Source organism: Gopherus flavomarginatus, chromosome 2 (assembly GCF_025201925.1).
Source record: "Gopherus flavomarginatus isolate rGopFla2 chromosome 2, rGopFla2.mat.asm, whole genome shotgun sequence".
Taxonomy (NCBI): domain Eukaryota; kingdom Metazoa; phylum Chordata; order Testudines; family Testudinidae; genus Gopherus; species Gopherus flavomarginatus.
The window spans coordinates 44,228,994-44,243,775 of record NC_066618.1 but is presented as its reverse complement, the minus strand read 5'-3'; the positions used below and the strand labels follow the sequence as shown (position 1 = coordinate 44,243,775).

General features: G+C 45.3%; 1 protein-coding gene across 2 annotated transcripts in view; it reads left to right on the top strand.

Annotated features, from left to right (window-relative positions):
• The window catches only part of SLC25A40 (solute carrier family 25 member 40), a 101,218-nt gene that overhangs the window by 63,086 nt on the left and 23,350 nt on the right, over positions 1 to 14,782 (top strand). For both annotated transcript variants that reach the window (XM_050939642.1, XM_050939641.1), the window contains exons 9-10: positions 2,601 to 2,682; positions 12,584 to 12,664. In XM_050939642.1, coding sequence (XP_050795599.1) covers positions 2,601 to 2,682; positions 12,584 to 12,664 — 163 coding nt within the window. The remainder of the gene's footprint in view (positions 1 to 2,600; positions 2,683 to 12,583; positions 12,665 to 14,782) is intronic.

Sequence of the window (14,782 nt, the reverse complement as noted above, 5' to 3'; positions counted from 1 at the left end):
ACCTAGTTGTTAGAGACCTACCAATTTGTTTTTAAACTCACAACTTCAGTTCAAAATCATTATCAATATAATGGGATGGTGGAATCACAACCTCTCAGGAAACTCAGTTGATTGTTATATGGTTGACTTCAGTTCATTTGGACAATTTACAGTAAGCAGCAATCATTTGAAAATGCTGTTGTCTTGGGGTTTTAATCAAACTTTAAAAATAGTTCTGTTTCACAGGTATTTATTTTTACAGATGATAAACACAGCATTGTGATTAGCATAGCTATGAAGTATTTTCTGTAGCATATCTGTGTACTGTGCGTTCATACGCAATGAAAAGGAAAACAATTCAGGATTTTTTAAATGACTACTTTTTAGCAGCGAGTTAATGTTTAAAAACTCTTTTAAATACATATAATCAAGTGAGGGAATACCAAACCATCTGTGGGTGGATACAGTACCAGACTTTGTTTTGGTGTAGAGACCTTGTAGTTGAAATTGCAAAATAAACTGTAGCGGATAGAATGTTGTAAGGCAAAATCTGATGTGTTTGATCATGGACAGAGCACACACCTCAGCTGCTGGAAGCGGCGCGGGCCAAGGGATGTACTGGCTGCCGCTTCCAGCAGCTCCCATTGGCCTGGAGCAGGGAACCGCGGCCAGTGGGAGCCGCGATCGACCAGATCTGCGGACGCGGCAGGTAAACAAACCGGCCCGGCCTGCCAGGGGCTTTCCCTAAACAAGTGGCGTCCCAAGTTTGGGAAATACCGCTCTATACTAAGGCAGGGCCGGCGCTACCATTTAGGCAGCCTAGGCAATCGCCTAGGGCGCCAGAATAATTGGTGGGCGCCGTTTTGCCGGAAGGGGCGGCAGGTGGCTCTGGTGGAGCTGCCGCAGTGGTGCCTGCAGAGGGTCCGCTGGTCCGTGGCTGTGGTGGAGCTGCCGCAGTCGTGCCTGCGGACGGTCGGCTGCTCGCGCGGCTCCGATGGACCGCCCGCAGGCACGACTGCGGCAGCTCCACCGGAGCCGCGGAGCACTGGACCCTCCGCAGGCACCACTGCGGCAGCCCCACTGGAGCCTGTCATAACATTTCTTCCCAGATCTGGACCTTAGCGTCCAAAATATGGGTGTTAGCATGAAAATCTCCAAGCTTAGTTACCAGCTTGGACCTGGTAATTGCTGCCACCAGCCAGGAATTATACAGTGCCTAGCTCACTGTGGTCTCCCCAAAACCTTCCCAGGGGACCCCAAGACCCAGATTCCTTGAGTCTCACCACAAAGGGAAATAACCCACTTCCCTTCTCCCTCTTCCCCTCCAGGTGTTCCCTCCCTGGGTTCCTGGAGAGATATACAGATTCAAGCTCCGTGAATCTAAACAAAGGGATTCCACCCTCCCTGCTTCAAGTCCTTGAAACACAAGTACCGAGAGATCTAACTTCTCTCCCCCCTCACCCAGAGGATATGCAAAGTCAGGCTTAGTAAATCTAACACAAAGAGATTTTCCCCGACTTCTTCCTCCCACCAATTCCCTGGTGAGCTGCAGACTCAATTCCCTGGAGTTCCCACTAAAGAAAAACTCCAACAGGTCTTAAAAAGAAAGCTTTATATAAAAAGAATGAAAAAAGGACATAAAAGGATCTCTGTATCAAGGTGACAATATACAGGGTCAATTGCTTAAAGGAAAAAAAAATGAATAAACAGCCTTATCCAAGAAGAATACAATTTAACACATTCCAGCAACTACACACATGTAAATACAAAAAAACAATATAAACCGATTGTCTTACTATCCTTGTACTTACAACTTGGAAACTGAAGATTAGAAAGCCTGGAGATAGAAAAATCATTCTCAGAGCCGAGAGAGCACAGACCCAAGACAAAGAACAACGAACTCACACCCAAAAACTTCCCTCCACTCAGATTTGAAAAAGTCTTGTTTCCTGATTGGTCCTCTGGTCAGGTGTTTCAGGTTACTGTTTGTTAACCCTTTTATAGGTGAAAGAGACATTAACCCTTAGCTATCTGTTTATGACAGAGCCGCGGGACCAGCGCGCGGGGCGGCGAAATTGTCATGCGCCTAAAGCGCTCAAACCCCTAGCACCAGTCCTGTACTAAGGGTTCTTGTTGCCAGAGCTCCATCAGATCTCTTCATACTCCTGACTGACTTAGCTGTGCTGGCAAAACTTTGTAGTGTAGACCTGGCCTAGAGTAAGCAATCCACATGTTAGTTTTACAGAGAAAGTGTGCCTCAACTATGAGGCCTACTGTCCAAGTTGGTTGTGAAGGGCACTTGAGTAATCCGCAACAGATGGGCATTTATGCTAACATAGAAACTTTTATGACTATCAGGTTCAGTATAAAAGAAGTAGCCACTTTGGTTCCTATCCTGCTTTCATTGGAAGTCCTTATGAGAAGGATGGGCCCTTGTGCATTATGCAAAAACTTAGATTGTATATATTACTGACATGATATAAGTTTTCCAAGCAGCTATTCTAGTTTGTGTTTGATGAGAATTTAATTTTGGCTTTAACCAACTCATTTTATGGAATAAGCTTGCTGATGCTATGACATTTTAAGTGAAATATTAATAAAATCTCTTTACTCTTTAATAGATTGCAGCTACAGTAACTTTACCTTTTGATGTGGTGAAAACACACAAACAAACTGAAATTTGGGAATATGAGACCTTAAACTGTAAGTTCTTTTGAACCAAATTTCTGCACATTCTTTACATTTTAGTTTACCTTAGGAGCTATCTTTATCGATCATTCCACTATTCAAAGGTGAAATTCTCCCCAGCACAGAGGGCTCAAATAAAGTCCAATGTACCACTTATGTCTTATTGTGGGTCTTAAATGGGAAGAAGAGCCATTGTTGGCCTTGTGCATTGGAGTGCATATTATTAATTGGAAGTAATAAAGATGGGAAATCTTAAAACATAATTCTGTTTAGTTACATGGATTTCTAGTGGGGACTTTAAATCGTCCCCGTATTCTTTCTCCTATGGTGTATCTCAAAACGCTGTAATTTGCCATGTTCTGTTTTGCATGTGCTGTAATGTCTTCTGGAGTACTTCACAGGAACTGTTCTATTTTATGTATTTTTAATGACTTGGAGGAGAGAAAAAATGAGAAGCTGGTGATGTTTACTGATAATACTGTTTCAGTTAAGAAAAACTGAAGAACGTTGTATGTCTAACTTGACATGTCAATGTCTAACTTCATTTCTCAGAGGGTGTGAATGGAAGATTAAGTTGTAGATAAGGGTGTAACAAGCATTAGGCTGGAGTCAATCTAGCTAAAATAAGCAGGAATACCCTGGTACTAGGAACAATGGATGAGATAAACCTGGAATGTAGAGATCAGGTTATAGTGAACTGCATATGGACAGAGCATGCTGTACAGGGATTAGTTCTTGAAAAGCAACCAAGCCAATCATGAAGTGTGTGATATAATATGTAGTCAGAAATGCAGGTGTTAGTAAAGAGGTATATAAGGAAAAGTTTGGCTGTGTAATGCGGTTTTGTGTTGTACCCTGCATCCACCCCCTGCGATTGAGCCTGGGCAGCTTGGGCCTAGTGTTGCTGAATGCTAAATAAAGGTACCTGAGTGGTGAATTCTGGAGTCAAATTGAGTGGAAGAGGGTCTCAGGGGATCCTAATATTTATCCAAATTTAATGCAACTCATACGAGGCAAATTTTTTCTAAGTTTCTTCTATAAACTGAACTTGAACAATGTTCTGTGGAAAAACTCTTTGGAGTTGACAGGAGTAACATGATAAAAATTGTTTGCACATCTCCCCCACCCACCCTATTAGAAAAGAGGAATGTCTCTCCTTAAATATTTTTGTTTTTTAGCTTTAATCCAGAAAAGGACTACATTGTTCTCAAGTGGTATTTTTAAATATTCACTTTTTAATGAGGTCTACAAAGAAAAGACAAATAAGAAGTGGGAGCATAATGATGAAATATGTAGCAGTGAATACTCCAGTAACTTAAAGGGATGGGTAAGACAAAATTGGCAGGGGAGAAAAGGTTTTTTAACTCTTGCTCACAATTGGCCACTGTTACACTTAAGGCAGTGCATTCAGCATATAAACATCTGTTTTTCTCAATCATCTAGGGTCTGGATGATTAGTGAAAAACTCCCATTAACTTTAATGGCTATTGAATTAGATCTTTACTCTGGAGTAATCAAAGACTGAATTGACTTTGTTAGCAATCCATCTGTTATGAAACAGATTTGAGTAGCCTGATTCAGAATCACATATTTACATAGAAGCTCTCTCCTCTAGAAGATAAAGTGGAAATAGAAGAAATTTCTTTAAAAACTGTGGGAGAAGATAGTCTTAATTTCAGGCTAGTAAAAACAGTTCTGAGATCACTTTGTCTATAGAATCACAGAATCATAGGACTGGAAGGAACCTCAAGAGGTCATCTAGTCCAGTCTCCAACACTCATGGCAGGACTAAGTATTATCTAGACTATCTCTGACAGGTGTTTGTCTAACCCACTCTTAAAAATCTCCAATGACGGCGAGACCACAGCCTCCTTGGGCAATTTATTCCAGTGCTTAACCACTCTAACAGAAAGTTTTTCCTAATATCCAGCCTAAACCACTCTTGTTGCAGTATAAGCCCATTGCTTCTTATCCTATCCTCAGAGGTTAAGGAGAATAATTTTTCTCCCTCCTTCTTCTAACAACCTTCTATGTATTCGAGAACCGTTATCATGTCCCCTCTCTTTTTCTTCAGACTAAACAAACGCAATTTTTTCAATCTTCCCTCATAGGTCATGTTTCATAGATCTTTAGTCATTTTCGTTGCTCTTCTCTGGACATTCTCCAATTTATCCACATCTTTCCAAAGGATTGGACACATTATCTCCCAGGATATTGAATAGTCCAGATCTTACCCGAATACACACATACAGCCAATTCTTATTAACTAAACTAAAATTTATTTAAAAAAAAAAAGAGAGAGAGAGTATGGTTAAAAGATCAATATACATACAGACATGAGTTCAGATTCATAGCAAAGTTACAAAGAGTTACAAAGTAGTTACAAAGAGTTCCTTTAGAATTTAGTTCATAGTTTATAGTCCAATGTCTGATATCATCTTCAGGGAGTACCAGCATAACTGGGACCTCAATCTTGTGACTCAAACTCTTCCCAATAAAACTTAAGCAGATCTGAGATAAGAAGGATTGGGACTGAAGGATCTTTTATACAATATCATCCTTTTTTAACAAGTTGGAGTCCCTCGGGGAACAATAGGTAATCAGGGTGTCTTTGAAGTGGGTCCATCACCAGTACTTAGCTATATGAATTAACATAAGATAATTGTCTGTTCCTCCACCATTCACAGATGATTTGCTATACATTTCAAGGAGAGATGAATACAGAGATATCCCGTATTTACAATTAATTTAAATGCTAGGATGTTCTTTGAGTGCTTGTTCATGTCAATTCCAATCAGGTGTGTGTGCGTGCACATATGTGCAGTAGCCAGAAGATTTTTCCCCTAGCAGCAACCGTAGGGTTGGCCTGGGTGCTCCTTGGAGTCGCATCTTCATGATATCCAATATAGAGCCCTGCCAACCCTGCACCTCCTCAGTTCCCTCTTACCACCAGTGGTGATAGCTGGAACTTCCCCTTGCTCTTCTCTTGCTTCGGGAAGTGGATTAACAGTACTTTTTATGCTGTACATAGTTAGTATCCACTAGTTAGTATAGTTTAGTTTAGTAGTTTCTCTATAAGTTTTAGTTATGGGGGTTTCCCTTCCCCATTTCCTCCCCCATTTGTTACTGAGGAATGCCGCAATCCCTGGGCTTTAAGGCTTGCCAGATCTGCACGAAATGCATGCCAAAAATTGACTCCCTCACCTCCTGCTTAAGGTGCCTTGGTGAGGGTCATCAGAAAGACCGCTGCAAGATCTGTCGGGAGTTCCGACCAAGAATTATTAAGGAGAGGGAGCAGTGTCTCAAAATCCTCCTTATAGAGGCAGCTGTCCAACCTCACTTGGACCCAGGGGACCAGGGATCCTGCTCCTGGCATATTATCTTCAGCGCAGAGTGTTCCAGTGCCGTCTTCAAAGGATTCAGCGCCAAAAAAAGATGCCAGCAAGGAAGCTAGGCACTATCATGGAACCTCTCAGGGTCATTCCAGCCTTCGGCACTGGTCCCAACCACTGGTGCAGAAGAAAAAGAGGTCGGAGAGAGGTCAATCTCCCTTGGCAAAACCCAGGGACCAGCCACCAGTGGCACCTCAGTTGGGCCATGGCTCGGGAACTCAGAGTGGGGCCACATTGACTCCTGCCCAAGCGAGGCAGTCGAGTCCGGGCCTGTCTTGCTCACCGCACCTGTCGGATCATCTACCATTCCCGTCCACCCTGGAGGCTTTTGAGGCAGTGCAGGACATATTGAGGCTCACGGTGCCATTCTCGCAACCAAGACAGAAGAGTGTCTTGGCACCGCAGGTTCCATCTTGATCCCCTGTGCACTCTAAAGGAAAGCTGGCGATGATGGCACGCTGATCCTCATCACCTCGGCACCCATCTGCTCCAGCTCCGCCATCCAGAGAGCGCAGTTGGAGCATTGAGAAGCAGGGGACCAACTCGAGAGGAGCAGTGCCACTCTGGTCCTCCTATTCGGAGTTGGACTCATACTGCTCCAACGATAGTAGCAGCAGAAGATCCTCCTCATGGCACATAGGCAGTGGGCCCCTCAGTGGCGAAATCCACAGCAGTAGCCCTTTTGGACTCCGTATCAAGCCCAGGCTCAGAGCCAGGGGTCCCGCTCAGGTGCAGCATCTGTGATTCCACGACATTCGTTCGACCACGGTTGGCACCGGAGCCAGTGCCTCGGGCGTTAACACTGGCACCTCTGGGCCGTTCTTGGCACCGACTGCAGCACCGGCCCCGACCACTATGGCACCGGAGGTATCAGCAGCCTGGATTGCAGCTTTGGTGCAAAACACACCCTCAGCACCTACAACAGCACCGACACTGCCTGTGTCACTGGCACCAGCTGCCATGGCGCCCACAGGAACCCTGGCACTCATGCTGCACTGGGCAACAGCACCAACGGGGGGCCCAACATCGGCACCAACACCTGTGCCTTTCACACCTGCAGGACCAGACTAACCTACTACTTTTCCCATGGGGTCAAGAGATCCCTCGGGCGGGGATGGTAGGGAGCAACCACCTACCTTGGTGGTCTCCTCCTTCTCCTCACCAGATGAGGCCTTAGCGGGCAGTTCAGTAGCCCGAGCTCTGGAAGACTCCAGAGTGTTGCAGCAGCTGCTGCGCTGAGTCACCTAGGATCTGGGCATTAAGGCGAAGGAAGTTGTGGATGATGTGGACCCTATGGTGGACATCCTGGCTCCCTCCAGCCCTGCCCGTATCTCCATACCACTAATAAAAACAACAACAGACATGGCAAAGACCCTTTGGCAGACCCCGGCCTCGCTGCCACCTACAGCCAAGTGCAATGAGCGCCAGTACTTTATGCCCTCCAGAGGCCATGAACACCTCTATTCCCATCTCGAGCCTGATTCCCTGATGGTGGCCGTCACTAATCAGTGGGAAAGACAAGGATTTCAAGGCCCTTCGCCCAAGAATGAAATGCCAAAAATTAGACCTTTTTAGGCAAAAGGTTTACTCCACAGAGGGACTGCAACTTCGTATATCCAACCAACAGTCATCGTCAGCAGATACTCCTACAATGCCTGCTCAGCAATGACTAAATTTATGGAGTTGCTCCCCTTGGACTCCCACGCCAAATTTTCGGCTTTGGTTGAGGAAGGGGGACTGATCTCCAGGGTCTTCCTTTAGGCACTGGACGGGGCAGATGCGGCAACCATGGCTACTCGTGTGGCCATGAGAAGGGGCTCATAGCTCCAGGTTTCTGGCCTCCCCTACGAGGTACAGCAGACTATTCAAGACCTGCCTTTTGAGGGTGAGACTCTCTTCTCGAAGAAAATGGACAAAAAGCTAAACAGCCTTAAAGATTCCAGAGCCACCCTCAGGTCCCTGGGCCTCTATACTCCTTTGACACAGTGGAGACATTTCCGTCCACAGCTCCAGCAGCGGTTTGGACAGCAGAACCTCCAAGGTGGGTCCAAAAGGCGGAATCAGAACGGCAGGAGAAGGCCACGCCAACCTTCTGTCCAGTGCTCAGGACAACCCAAGCCATCTTCAGGGCCCAAGCCAGCCTTTTGAAGGCATGGGCGAGGATGGTGTACCACACCTAACAATGGATCCATCCCGAATTACCTTCTTGTCCCGACTATCCCCTTTCTACCGTGCATGGTCCCGTCTCACCTCAGACCGATGGGTGCTCTGCTCGATAGAGAGGGGATACTCCATCCAATTCTGTACCCTCCTGCCCTTTCATCCCCCTTCCCCATACCCCTTCAGGGACCCTTCTCACGAGCAGCTCCTTATCCCGGAGGTGCTGTCACTCCTATCTTTAGGGGCAGTGGAGGAGTTTCCTCAGGAGCACAAGGGCGAGGGCCAAAGGTGGCTTCAGGCCCATCCTGGACCTGTGAGAACTCAACAAGTTTGTGAAGAAACTCAAGTTCCGCATGGTCTCTCTGGCCTCCATCATTCTCTCATTGGATCGAGCAGACTGGTATGCAGCCCTCGACTTGAACAATGCGTATTTTCATAGTGCGATCACCCAGCCTCACAGGAAGTACCTCAGGTTCATGATGAACAAAATCCTCTACCAATTTAGTCCTCCCGTTTGGCCTGTCAGCAGCACCTTGTGTTTTCACCAAGTACACGGCAGTCATCACTGAGTTTCTGCGCAGGCACCGGGTATAAGTGTTTCCTTACCTCGACGACTGGCTGATCAAGAGCTGCTGTGGGAGCCAAGTGGAAGCTCAGGTCAGATTCATCAGAGCCACCTTTGACAGTGTGAGTCTCCTAAATGAGGCGAAATCGACTCTGTCCCTGGTCCAGAGGATAGAATTTATAGGGGCAATATTGGACTTGACCCAGGATAGGACATACGTGCCGCAAGAGGGGTTTCAGGCCCTGACTGATACCATTTGAGGCCTCAGATAGTTTCCCACCACCATGGTAAGAAATAAGCTTCTTGGACACATAGCTACCTGTACCTACATGATGCAGCATGCCAGACTCAGGCTTCGACCTTTTCAATTGTGGCTTGTATCAGTGTACCACTCGGCCAAGAACAGCTTGGACAGGATAGTGACCCTGCCTTGCCTGGTCCCTGACTCCCTCCTGTGGTGGCTTTACCCTCAGGAGGTAGGCTCAGGGATCCCCTTCGCCAGTCCACAGCCGTCTCTGTCACTAGTGATGAATGCATCAAACTTGGGCTGGGGAGCACATCTAAGAGACCGCAGGACTCAAGGTCTCTGGTCTCAGACAGATCTGGCTCTCCACATCAATGTCAGAGAGTGGTGCGCCTGGTGTGCCAGACCTTCCAGGCATACTTAACGGGACAATCTGTTTCAGTCATGATGGACAACACCACAGCAATGTTCTATATCGACAAACAGCGGAGTGTGTGCTGCTCTTCCCTGTGCCAGGAAGCCCTCATACTGTGGGACTTCTGTGTAGAACATTAAATACTCCTCCAGGTGTCATACCTCCCCAGAGTATAGAATGAGCTGGCAGACCTCAGCAGGTCCTTTCATAGCCATGAGTGGTCCCTTCACCCAAACATTGCGATTTCAATCTTCCAGAGTTGGAGCCTTCCCCAGATAGACCTATTTGCTACTCAGTACAACAGGAAGTGCTGGCAGGTCTGCTCCTTCCAAAGTCCAGCCAGGCTCCAGTGTTGATGTGTTCCTCCTCCATTGGGGAGGTTTCCTCCTATACGCCTTTCCACCGATACCGCTTGTTCACAGGGTACTCCTCAAGATCCAGAGAGAACAAGCTCAGGGTCATATTGATAGCACCCGCCTGGCCCTATCAGTACTGGTACACATCTCTCCTAGACATGTCCATAGAAGCCCCAATCACCCTGCCACTCTGCCTGGACCTTCTGTCACAAGATCACGGTCGTCTTCAACATCCAAACCTTGAGTTGCTTCACCTCACAGCATGGAGGCTCTGTGGTTGAACCCGATAGAACTTTCCTGTTCAGGCCAGGTTAGACAGATCCTCCTTGGCAGCAGACAGCCACAAGAGCCACATACCTCGCCAAGTGGAAGAGATATTCAATCTGGTCAGTGCAGCACCATTCACCCTCGAAGCTAGCCTCAGTGCCACTTAATCTGGACTACCTCCTACATCTGAAGCAGCAGGGGCTTTCATTATCATCAGCAAGGGTGCGCTAGCTGCCATCTCGGCCTTTCACCCAGCCATGGAGGGCCGCTCTGTGTTTGCTAACCCGATGGTCAGCTGGTTCTTAAAAGGGCTCGATAGGCTATACCCTAATGTCTGCCAGCCTGTCCCTGTCTGGGACCTCAACTTCGTCCTCTCTAGGCTTATGGGAACTCCCCTAGAACCATTAGTGATATGCTCTCTGCTCTCTCTCTTATAAGGTGGCGTTGATGGTAACGGTAACCTCAGCCAGGAGGGTGTTGGATCTCAGGGCCCTAACATCAGAGCCTTCCTACACTGTGTTCTATAAAGACAAGGTTCAGCTCAGGCCCCATCCTGCTTTCCTCCTGAAGGCTGTGTCACAGTTTCACATCAACCAGGACATCTTGCTCCCGGTGTTCTACCTTATACCTTATTCTAGAGGCGGGAAGGAGACACTCCACTCACTTCTTATCAAACTGTCTGTACTAGGCTATCTTGTTTATCACTTCAAAAGTTTTTTTTTCCCCCTTACTTAATTGGCCTCTTAGAGTTGGTAGGGCAACTCCCACCTTTTCATGCTCTCTGTATGTCTATATATATTGAGGAGATATATGTTCCATTCCATGCATCCGAAGAAGTGGGCTGTAGCCCACGAAAGCTTATGCTCAAATAAATTTGTTCGTCTCTAAGGTGCCACAAGTACTTCTGTTCTCTTTCCACTCACTAGATGTTTGCAGGGCGCTAGCTTTCTACATCGGAAGAACAAAGCCTTTGAGAAAATCGGTCCAGCTGTTTGTGGCGGTAGCAGACAGAATGAAGGGCCTACCCGTGTCCTCACAATGCATTTCGTCATGGATCACATCCTGCATCTATGAGTGCTACAACCTGCTGGGGGTTCCCACACCCCCAATCACTGCACATTCCACCAGGGCGCAGGTTTCAACAACAGTGTTCCTGGCTCAGATCTGCACTCAGGAAATCTGCAGAACAGCAACATGGTCCTCCATCCACACTTTTACTACACATTATGTGATTACACAACAGGCCAGGACGATGCTGCCTTCGACGAGCAGTGCTTTAATCAGTGGATGACTCCGACTCCGCCTTCTGAACTTGGACTTGTGAGTCACCTGATTGGAATTGACACGAACAAGCACTCGAAGAAGAAAAGAGTTACTCGCCTTCTCGTAACTGTTGTTCTTCAAGATGTGTTGTTTATGTCCGTTGCAATACCACCCTCCTTACCCCTCTGTCGGAGTAGCAGGCAAGAAGGAACTGAGGGGATGCAGGGTCGGCAAGGCTGTATATTGGACACCATGAAGGCGTGACTCCAGGGAGCGCCCAGGCCGACCCTACAGTTGCTGTTAGAGGAAAAATCATCCAGCTACTGTGCACATGCACATGCGCACACCTGATTATAATGGACATGAACAACATATCTCAAATAACAACAGTTACAAGAAGGTGAGTAATGATTTTTTTTTTTTTTTACCTCTGAATCATCAGAATACAGCATAGACAGGGACTGTTGATTACATTGTAAACCACTACCCATATATATGTAAATACACAAAAACACAAACATTATCTCCCTACATGTCTTTAAGGGTTGAATTTGAGTCATTTATTCTGCAGGCTGTTTAACCCTTTCTGGCCATGCATCACAGAGCTAAAACAAAAAAGAATTCTGTATGCATGTTTCTTTACCTAGGCTTATCCTCTCTATCCATAGCTCAGTTAGGCCCACCGTATTTCCATCTCTGAACTGGTAGAGCTAACTTGCTTTTTGCAGTTCATTTGTATCTGTCTGCCAGAAGCTCATTTCTAGCCACTGATCCTGATAATCCACTCAGTCCCTTTCCTTCCTGGGCTAGCATCTTTAAGGCTTAGGATCCCCTTTGATCCTAGGCTTTTGGCCTTGAGCACAGTTAACCAGGCCAGCCTTACGGGAACAAAGCAGGAGCATTCCCCAATTTATAATTTCCCCAGGCTTATCTTTGCCACTATTTTTTTTTTCTGGTTTGCTTCTCCCTTAGCAGCCTTCTTGGATTTAACTCATTGCAATCAGGCAGGATATCATCTAACAGATAAATTGAGGTGCATCTGATACTTATGAAATAATAAAACAACTCCTTCATTTTCCATCAGTATGTCCAAAATTAATGTAAAACAAATTTAAAATGTGACTAAAATAAAAACAGCTAGTGCATTTGATTGATGTGATCCCTCTAATTTTCAAGAGTATTTATTACTTTTCTGTGGTCGTATTAAATTGTATACTATTTAATTCACACTTTATTTTGTTGTACTCTATCTAGTATCACAGAAGAAGTCCACATCAACATGGACAGTAATGAAGACAATTGTTGCTGAGCATGGGTTTACTGGATTATTTGCTGGTAACTGTTTTAATATATTTCCAAGAAAAAAGGAAATTAAGGAAATCATTAACAGGGTTTTATAGAATCTAACGTGTGCATGATAAAAAATACTCGTGTCCTTCCACATGAATGTTGTTAGCTGTGGAGCAGTCGTGAAATATATATGCAATTCTAGCCCACTCTTAATTGAGAGATTATCAATTAAGATGTCTAACAGTGTCTAAGAACAGAGGTGGTTTATTTTTCAAGCATGTGACAATTAGCATGTAGCACATGTATCAGTTATATCAATTAATGTAGTTGTAATTATTTTCCCAAATTGTCACTGACAGGAAAGTGGTGTGAAAAGTTCTGCAGCTAAAGAATTATGAAAAACAAAACAAAAAAGTGTTTTATGTCCAGTTATTATATAGGGAGAAAAGGTAGTTTTTGCAAGTGAAAATAGCTTTTCCAGCAGGTGAGAGGTACAATTTGTAAAGCAAACAGAGAACTAAGACAGACCGGAACCTGGAGACACTTAAGAACTCTGCTCTTGGGGGCAAGAGAGATCCAACTCTCTTTAGAGGCTCAGTGGGGGTCTAATTTTATTGTGAGTTGAGTGTGATTTATCTCCTACCAGTCACTACTACTACCTCATCAGTGCTTAGGAACATCCAGCCCCACATGACAGCCCCTTTTTTTGGTTCTGTTTTTTCTCACTAACCCTTTTGATATTCTCTGTCTTCAGAAACAAAGCTGCAGCTTCAACAGCATTTTCTGTCTGCAGTCATAAGTGTTTAAGGAAGTTTTGCTGAGATCTTGATTTGCATCTGTGTAGAAGGGTGGCAACTGGGAATAGAGTTTACTGTGGTAAATCACTCTGGACAGTTGCTGGCTTGTAGGATACTGTGGGCTAATGAATTCCAGAAGGCCCAAAACAAATCAGGACAATTATGTAACATCATTAAAAGTTGGCCTTTTGTATCATGATGCTTTGAGGGAGGGCCGGAATATGCCACAGTCATATTATGGCTTTGTAGTACTTACACCACAAGGCAGAAGTAGTGGTATTGGATTCTCCATATAACTCTGGAACATCAGATTTCATAGCATCACTTGCTTCAGTTTATTTGTTTAAAAAGGCACACTATCAGAATAAAAAAATCATACTAAAAATCCTCATCTTTATCACATGAAATTACTAAAACTCATAATGTGGTTTTTCGAGAGCTTGGCCATGTCCATTCTATGTTAGGTGCATGTGTGCAGCACAGTAGCCAGAGACTTTTCCCTCAATGGTATCCATCGGCCCGGCTCTAGCATCCTCTTGTGCTGCATGCTCAAGCACCAGTATAAGGGGCCCAGCTGGCCCTGAACTGTCTCAGTTCCTTCTTGCATAAGAACATAAAAATGGCCATACTGGGTCAGACCAAAGGTCCAGCCAGTCCAGCATCCGTCTGTCGACAGTGGCCAATGCCAGGTGCCCCAGAGGGAGTGAACCTAACAGGTAATGATCAAGTGATCTCTCTCCTGCCATCTGTCTCCACCCTCTGACAAACAGAGGCTAGGGACACCATTCCTTACCCATCCTGGCTAATAGCCATTAACAGACTTAACCTCCATGAATTTATCTAGTTCTCTTTTAAACCCTGTTATAGTCCTAGTCTTCACAGCCTCCTCAGGCAAGGAGTTCAACAGGTTGACCGCGCTGTGTGAAGAACTTCCTTTTATTTGTTTTAAACCTGCTGCCTATTAATTTCATTTGGTGACCCCTAGTTCTTATATTATGAGAACAAGTAAATAACTTTTCCTTATTCACTTTCTCCACACCACTCATGATTTTATGTACCTCTATCATATCCCCCCCTTAGTCTCCTCTTTTCCAAGCTGAAAAGTCTTAGCCTCTTTTATCTCCCCTCATATGGGACCCGTTCCAAACCCCTAATCATTTTAGTTGCCCTTCTCTGAACCTTTTCAGATGCCAGTATATCTTTTTTGAGATAAGGAGACCACATCTGTACGCAGTATTCAAGATGTGGGAGTACTATTGATTTACATAAGGGCAATAAGATATTCTCCGTCTTATTCTCTATCCCTTTTTTAATGATTCCTAACTTCCTGTTTGCTTTTTTGATTGCCGCTATACACACCGTGGAC